The following is a 9,238-nucleotide window of genomic DNA, read 5'->3' as shown; positions in this document are numbered from 1 at the left end:
GACAGAAATCCCTTCTAGTATAATCTACGTGCGTCGAGTGACAGAACCTTGATCAGACGTAACTTTACCTTGACTCCGTTAGACCACGGTGATTTATCAAAAATTTCGAGGCCAACCTACGAATGAGTTAGCTCTCGACAACCATGACCGAGTACCACCTATCAATAACATTTAACAATTAGGGACATTACTACGACATACTACCAGGAAAAACAACAAGACAAATACCAAATTACACCTTGGATGAACATCGTCCAGAGGAGACCTTTTCTCTAGAAATCCGCGCAAGTGTGGCGTCATGAAAGGTGGTTTCCAAGTACTCCTTGAATCCAAGTACCTTTTGAGAGATCAAGAGTACTTGATGTATGTCTAGCGCAAGTGTGGCCTTATTCAGGGACTCCCTCCTAATCGTTTACTTTCGGCGACTACAAGTGAAGAAGACGTAACCAAATGACCGGCTGGCGTTTGTATGAGTACCGCGAATATGACGGTGGGCCTCAGGGGCCTCAAACCCAACCGAAGTCATCTCGACGACCCTGAGGTCGGTCAAAAGAGACTTAGGAAGGCTCAATGTAGCGGTCTTGCGGCTGGGACAGGAGTAGAAGGTGGCGAGGGTACAAAAAAACAACACGGTATTCAATCAGAGAGACGCAAGACGCGTATACGATTACGAATTAGTTACGATTACGTTCCTATATTTACCGCCGAAGGAAAAGTGTTTTGAAAACCCTCCAAACTGCCCCCGCACCAAACGTAAGGCCGGGGTCGGTTAATCTGTATTCCCTTGGAAAAAGAGGTGCCTTCATGGACGAGAGATCGTCCCCCACTTTCCCAAGCGCGAGTGTGGACGGAAATATCAGCAACGTTAGCCTTGGGACCACGCAAAATCGGCGAACCACGCCAAGTGAACCCAGTAACCACTTGTGTAGGCTCGGGAGAATTCACTTGATTCTGTTGTTGGCCTGAGACAAGCGATTTTATCCACCAGAGCCTCCCGCGAAACGAAGCCTTGAGACCCTCGTCAAGTAACGACTGAGTTTTTATTTTTTTTTTTTTTTATGTTTTTATGATTTTTTTTTTTATTTGGCACATTTAATAAAACTACAGCATGCAATCTCAGGCAGTAGCCACTTACAATTCGTCATGATATCAGGGAGCAGATGTAGGATGGAAGATTCCCTAACATGGCTTTGTATATAAAAATGTACCAGTGACTGAGCCTCCGTACAGTTAGCGAAGGCAAACCAGCCCTTGCATACAGGGTACAGTGATGGGTTAATGCTTTACAGTTTGTCACAAATCTCAGTGCGCTGTGATACGCAGCATCTAACTTGACCAGGCAATTGGCAGGTGCATTCATATAAATCAAATCACCATCGTCCAGCACAGGTAAAAAGGTCACAGTGACTAGCCTTTTCCTGGTCTCAAGCGAGAAAAAGGACTTGTTCCTGTAGAAGAAACCTAGTCTAACCCTCAGTTTTTTAAGCAGGTTATTGACATGAAGTTTAAGAGTGAGACAATCATCAAGCCAGATACCAAGGTATTTGTAACAGGTAACCACTTCAATTTTTATTCCTTGCGTAGTTACAATATCTACAACAGGCTCTGGTGTCTTTTTAGCTTTTGAAAAGGGTTGGGGTTATCGTTTGGGTATTGTTTGAATTTCTACGATTCTGATTCCGATTCTACTTTTCGATTCCGGTTCTTAACGGTACTCAATTCCGATTCTTTGAGGGGCAGGGTACAAAAATTATACACCAAAAAAATTACATTTATTCGAGAAACTTTTACACAGGTTAGTTTACAGTAATATTCACATTAATTAGTCTGTTTATATTCACTGCTATGTAACTGTAACCTGAGAACCACAACAGTGCAACAGACCAACTTTTAAAGGAACCCCCCACCCCCCCCCCCCATTTAAAAACAGTTCTTATTGAGAAAAACAAGCATATCTGCCTTCTCAGGCATACCGGGAAGTAAAATGCATCAATCTGGTGCACTTTAAGCAGAATTACTAGAGACTAGATCTAGGGGGTACAACTCTAAACACCCATATGAAAAAGATCGGTTTACATTTTAATAATTAAATAAGTATGTGTGAACATAACCAATAACCTACCATAGCCAATAACAAATACATGTAAAGTATTTTTTTTTTTTGTTCATTCATATCTTATTTTACTATTTTATTTATGCATATTTTTTTATCTCTCCAGTTTAAAACGATATGTCTGGTTTACTGTCCTATAGTATACATTGGAATGATTTCCGAGATTTTAGATCTGGCGCCCTAGGCGAACATCTATAACGCCAGTGCTACGGGCCGGCCCTGGTCTCAGGTTACGCTGTAGGAAGTGTAGGTACAGCGCTACATTTCCCGCCCCGCCGCAGTCATACAGTAGGCTACGGAGAGCGGCGAGAAACATTTCCTCAGGCATCGAAAAGCGGAACCGAAATTCACATTTCTAAATGATGCCGTTGGAATCGAAATGTTGGAACGGAACCGGTTCTCGGTACCCAACCCTACTTAGATGTACACCCACAGTTATATAAATGAGTGGGAAAGCTCTTTTTCTTTTTATAAATGAAGGGTGAATATTTCATGAGTAACGGTGCTAAATGTAAGCTGCCGCTTCAGGGCCACTTTGAACTGCTGCTAATTGTAACCCTGATACAACTGTCTATTATAGACATTGAAAAGTGGGCCATCACTGGCAGAAGGATTTCCCTTCGATAATCCCAACAGAACGACCAACAGCAAGGAGTTCCTTGAGCATACGGGTGTACCATGTTGATAAGAGGAAATATCTGCAGCTTGGTGACGTCTGGACATGGATGCATACCGTATGATCAGCCAGGCACAGAGCTGCTCACATAAGTTCCTCTTGCCCCATCCCCCTCACTTCTTTGACCCTGTCATGTTGGTTATGAAATATTCACTAAGTAGCTATCAAATGAAGCACCTTGAAGCCCACATCTCTTCACATCTCCTTAATGATTACACATTCTTGTATGCACTTCTTGTGTCATTGTCTGCAATAACATTGTCAGGATGACTTAGCAACAGCTAAACATATTCCAATGCTTTCTATTGAGAGGAAAACATGTGTGGTCAAACATTGAAGTATTGCTAAAAGCCTTCATGTACGGACACTTTAATGCAAGTGTGCCTCCTGATGAGCACTACGTGTCTGTTCTTGTTTGCATGCGTAATGAGCCTGCACACACATATTTACATCCAGGCACTCACAGTTCATCTCTTTGTCTCTGTGACAGCACCATGGTGGCTGCTGTTCTCTCCCTCTTGGGGGAGGTGATGTGCTGGGGGAGTCTGGCTGGGAAGTGTGTGGTGGGGGGGTGTCCAAGCCGAAAGAGTGCCACGCAGAGGGAGGTGAACTGGAGATGCTGCTGCCAATCAACTGTCGGGACAAGACTCCACAAGAACCACTGGCCCAGATCCTACTCACTTCTCACATGTGGCCATCACCTGAAGGAAATGAAGGGAGAACAAAATACTGATTGACAGTAAAAAAATACATATATATATTCCAGGATTAAAAAATGAGTAAAATGTAGAACAGGGTAACACAACAAGTTATGTAAAGCATAGAGGCAGAAAAGTAGGGAAGTACATTAACATTTGAATAAACAATGCTGGGAAGTAAGAAAAATACATTTTAGGGGCTCTTGATTTAAATACTGATGCATTGGCCTTAAAGCCTTTCCACTGCTGCCACAAACGTTATTACTTTACATCAATTTCTAGGTATATAAAGTGACATTTTTATTCTAAATCTTAAAACTGGACTTGCAACTCTCTTCCTTCTGCAGAGTTGATCTGAACCTTTGAATCTTGCACAAGTAAAGTAGATTTTTGTAAAAGTTAGCAGCTGAATCTTTCCAATGACAGCATGAAAGATGTAACCAATACGCTTAATGAAGTGTGACTCTAGTAAACCCCGGCAGTGACAGTGGTAGGTTTTTTTTATATAGTTGATCAAACTTAAAAAAAAATCAATTTTAGGACAATGTGACCAACCTAATAGAAGAGCACAGATCCACCAGATCCGCTGACTAATCAAAACGCACCACTCAGTGATTGTGAAGCTAATAAGACGATTTGATTCCTGAGCGTCAACCTGCTGGCACCTGGGGCCACAATAGGACTAAGCTGCTTAGTGGCCAGACCAAACAACCTAGAGAGTGTGTATGTGTTTCTAAGTGATAGAGACCACAAGTCCTCCATACAGCTGACAGCGCAATATAAAGAAAAGACGGGACTGAGACTAACAGGATTAACCCCCGATACAGAGAGAAGACTGACAGCAAACTGTCGTAGTCTACGTTATTGTTTGGTGCATCGTTCTTTCACCGTCTGTTGGCAGTGGCTGCTTCTAAACACAACAGACTTCTTTAAGACAATAAACAATTGAATGACGCTAAATTGGAAAGTAGTCATAACTGGGGTTGGGCGAAATGGAGAAATCTAATATATCACAATATTTCTGATCAATTACCTCAATACTGATATTGCGACGATGTTGTAGGTTTGACTATTGGTGCTATCACAAGATATTAACACAAGACATTTTTGATGAATTATGTTTATATTTTGTGAATATAATGACTTATTGGTTAAAGGAAACGAGTATAGCTACACAGTCTGGTCAATTCAGAACACTTTTTAGTTTCTGTACAGCCTTCAAAACCAGGAAGACACTTTTATGACATTAAAAGATCACAATTCTAAGACTTTATCTAGTTTCACATCACAATAGAGATATAAAACTGATTTATTGCATAGTCATTTTCAGATTTTCCTGCATTATATAAATATTTCTACTTCACGGTTGAATTCTTGAGCGTTTCCTTTAAGTAAAAGCATGGCAGCCCAGCAGACAACAAAACATTAACCATAGGGAGCGCTACGAGCTAACCGGACAAACAATGATTTTAGCATCATTCTCAGAGTGTTTCAAAAATAGCCCTTTGCCCAAACAGACCAACCTTCAAACTATTACATAACCAAGACAAGTCTGTAGCTTCTGCACCTGCAGAGCTTTACCAGCATCTGTACCTGGGAGAAATGTAAAAAAAAGACAAATAACTAAGTAAAATGTATTTCAAGTGTTGCAAGAGTGCTCCAGTTCCCACGTAGTGTACAGGTGTCTAGACTTAGTGCTCCAGAGTGAGAACATGATCATAAATCAAGAGACTCATAAAGTCCAAGGTCTATGCATCAGGCTTATCAAAAATGAGTAACGAGGAGGGGAATTGTTTACAACCTGTTCGATCATCTGAACACTTCAGTTCTACTAAAAGGCAATGATTGATTTGAATGATTTTGATTCTCCCAAAAAAGAGTTAAGTAAAATATGCATCTGACCTGTGTTCAGTTCCTGGTGGTTAATACACTGATATGTTGCCTTAGGCCTTCAACCTATATATAAGCTTTTTTATTTTAGTTTGAAGTCACAAATGTCAGCTCTCTGTCGCAGGTTAGGTAGACACAAGTTTGCCTTTGAAGGTTAGCTGGTGATTAAAATGCATGTGCCAGGGCCCCAGTTGATCACCTGGTAAAGTGGATATTAACCGCAGCTAGCAGCCCCTCTCTACCCCCCCTTATCTGCCAATCTTCAGCTGTACTGTACAATAAAAAAGGCAGAAAGATATATACCTTTTTTGATGATTGATTGATTAATTAATCAGTTGGGTCTTTTACAAAGTAACATGTAAACTACTAAAGAGTGAGGATATGCTTCTTCTATTTTTTTCTTATCATTGTCCAGGGTGTTTGTCACTGTATTTCAAGTGTGGTTGCCTGCTGGGCCTAAGTTGAGTCCTTGGTGGGCTAATGCATTTTTGTTCTTGTTGTCGTTTATTTCAATGCTTTTTAAGCTTCAGAATGTTATAAAAGAAGTGACCTTCTTACAGGAATAACTCTCTTCATAGGTTGTGTGGAGCATTAACAAAGCAGTTGAGAGAAAGAGCATGTGTGTGTGAATGCGTGTTGTGAGTATGAAGGATGACTTCAGGTGGGCTGACCTTTAAGATAGACCAGAGCTTCACTTTTGAGTGACAAGCTGCTCCTCCAAATGTTTGCCCCGCACGCCCACTTCCCGTCTGTTTTGTCTGAAGGCTCTAACAAGTTTTGACAAAAACCCTGATCGTCACATATAACCATTCATGCAAATCATTTTCAGCCGTTAATCTTTAACAGTAGTTAAGGATTCAGATGTCAATGAGGGTCAAAGACAAAACAAAAAAGCTTGTTCAGGAGTCAGGACATTCATTCTAAGGAAAAGCATTTGAATTTGCTAAAAGAACGAATTTGTTATGGTCACGGTGTGTGGCCGACTACACAAGTCTATGTGGAGGCCAATAAGAGCATAGGCAGCTTGATGACAACATTTAGTTTACCGGCTTCCACTGAGGACAGAGACGTCACTGGGGGATGGAGCAGCCTCCTAATTGTCTACATCCGTGCATGATCACAAGAGACCTATGAAAACCGGTGCCCCCTCTGCTCTCAAAAGAACTACGAGATGAACCATACAATACATTTTTGGTATAAACTGTCAAATCAATTAATTTCATAAAGACTAAAGGTAATATCTTCAAATGAGTTGCTCTGTTTCAATAATTGAAATATGTTCAGTTGATATGATATACTATATCAGACAAAGAAGCTGCAAATCCTGACACTGAAGAATCTGTAACCACTCGTCATCCAGTTGTCATCCACTTGACAATTGACTTAAACAATCAATACATTCAAATTGAAAAGTATCATCAAGTCTCAACACCAAACTGCCTTACTTAATATCACAATTGTTTGCAACCCCAATGTTAATTCAACAACAGATTGATTACTGAAAAGTTAAGCATTACATTCAGAAGACAGAATCGAATAACAAAAATGCAATTAACCCAGCCACAGGCATTAATTCTTGTTGCATATCAAACTTTCAGGCTCTGCTTGCTGTACAACGCACCTCCTTATGGGTGACCTTCATTCCAAACAAGTCCATGCTGGTACAACTGATTACTAATCAAACGTCAAGGTAAATCATTTTTACCCTTTAACTGGCAGCCTACACTTCCACAGTTCACTTGTCTGCCCTACAATAAAAATTACTCAGTTCAAAAGTAACTTCAGCTTTATCTAAAACATATTGCATGTGCTATCAATGGCCACAGTCCAATGTAAATGTGACAAGACAGTGGCATAACTTTGTCAGAGTACAAAACATGATAGCATGAGCACCTTTCATTTTCGACTTAATTAATAAATAGTGTACTGTAATAAGTGTAGGTCTTTTCATATGGGAATGCGGGACAACATATATACTGTACTTTCTATAACAGCTTATTGACTTCAAAACGTATGATAAGCAAACCCTTGAAAGACAGCAGAAGTAAAAGAAGAGCGAATATAAAATATCTATACAGCCTAAGGGTTCATAACCTACTCTTTAGGCATAGGCTTTCACATTTACGGCTAGATAATACAGGCCAGATAGAGAACAATCATAAGGCAGTTAGTGAAATGCAGCTCATAAGACAGATTTGTTTAACGCAAGTGAAAACTGCACAGCATTGTTGATGGCCAGTATTTCATACTGATCCTTTTGAGTCTCCACCCTGATTATGATTCATCAAACCGCTGCAGATTACCTTTAGAGACCTTACAGAAAGCGTAAAACAACCCATATTGGTTGAATACTGCTTTATTTATTTATTAACATATTTCTCAGTTAAAAAATCTGGCTCGGGTGACGTCTTCCAAGACTCGATGGCCACAAGGGCAAAGTTGCAGCAATGGCTCAGCAACGCCCTTTCCAGCTAACGTTAGCTTAGCATGATAACGTAGACGTTAACTGAAGCTGTCAGTTTCAGCAGAATAGATTCATACAACCACCATACCAACACACACATAGGGCGTTGGTCTACACAAACATCAACACAGTCTATTGCAACAGTGATAAAGTGGGCATGAGATATGTAACCAAGTTTGATTATAGGGCTATTTGGTGTTATTCACCAGAACAAGCCAACCCTGTTTTTTGAATAACCTTTCAACAAACATAAAGACGGTTCCACAACAAACACGCCTCATTTTCCAAATCCAGATGTTGTCATTGCATTTTCTAGCAACAACAGAATCCAGAATATGCACCGGGCTTTAGAAAATATGGCAGCAAGCTGACAGCACCTATGTTAGCATAGTCGGCTAACGTACCACGTTAGCTCATTCCCAAAGAACGTCCATAAATAGACGTGGCTAACGTTAGCCAAGTGTTTAGCTAATGTTCACAACAAGTGTCCCCGTACAAATGACGAAATGACCAAGAAACGCCGAACTGGTTTTAATATGACAATCACATTCAGTATGTTTGAATAATATCTCCATCGGATTATTTCGTATTTTAAATTAACGCTCTTCTGAATGCCAACTTTGCCACTTAGCTTAGCTTTCGGCCTGTCTCCGCCATTTTGAGATCGGAACGGGAAAGCGCAGAGACTGCAGGCAATTCGTCGTCAAAAATAACAAGTCTTTCTAAGTGCCAAAACAAAAATGTGGACACTTGTAATACACACTAACTTACCCTCTGAAAAATGGTAATTCTCATATCCCCTCGACTGGTCTAAGCATGCAACGGTAAGCCCTGGTTTTGATGTGGTATTGTGACTTTTCACATCACCCGGCACGGTCAGATTTTTTCTCCTCTTTGGTACCACCGCAGCCCGGCCCCAGCTAACGGTCGCGATTGGATATCGGTTGCGCGCACGTTGAGGCGAGCGGGGGCGCGCAGCGTGCACCACTTTCGCTCATAAAATTAAAGGGAAAACACACCATAATTTACGGTATTTTGTAATTTCATACAGCCACTTTATCTTCGTTAACACGTTTTTATTGAGATGAGACAAAGACAAAGAACAGTTTCTTAGCGCAGGTCATCACTCTTATGAACGCAGTCATATAGTTTAAATAACACTTTTAAAACATCCACTGCAGGCCTACTTCACTGCATATTTAAGTTTATTATGCTACAAATAATATAGCCTAGATGTCATCGCTGCCAATATGAATATAAGCACTGTATACACTAAACTGCCAAGTCCAACTATGTAAACACAACCTGTTATATTACAAATTCCATATTTCTACACCCTTTGTACTCTGCACTATTGCCTTACTGTCTTCACATTTTGTTGTGTTGTGGTTTTATAT

General features: G+C 40.5%; 1 protein-coding gene across 1 annotated transcript in view; it reads right to left on the bottom strand.

Annotated features, from left to right (window-relative positions):
• Positions 1-8,782, bottom strand: part of pafah1b1b (platelet-activating factor acetylhydrolase 1b, regulatory subunit 1b) — a 15,675-nt gene extending 6,893 nt beyond the window's left edge. Inside the window, exons 1-2 of the mRNA XM_010786636.1 lie at positions 8,613-8,782; positions 3,254-3,490 (exon numbers count right to left, since the gene is read on the bottom strand). Of these exons, the coding sequence (XP_010784938.1) occupies positions 3,254-3,285 (32 nt within the window). The 5' untranslated portion in view covers positions 3,286-3,490; positions 8,613-8,782. The remainder of the gene's footprint in view (positions 1-3,253; positions 3,491-8,612) is intronic.
• Between the last annotated feature and the right edge of the window lie 456 nt (positions 8,783-9,238).

This window comes from Notothenia coriiceps, unplaced genomic scaffold (assembly GCF_000735185.1).
Source record: "Notothenia coriiceps isolate Sejong01 unplaced genomic scaffold, NC01 NC01_scaffold00029431, whole genome shotgun sequence".
Taxonomy (NCBI): domain Eukaryota; kingdom Metazoa; phylum Chordata; class Actinopteri; order Perciformes; family Nototheniidae; genus Notothenia; species Notothenia coriiceps.
Note: the sequence above shows the minus strand (reverse complement) of the source record. Positions and strands in the feature narration are given on the sequence as shown.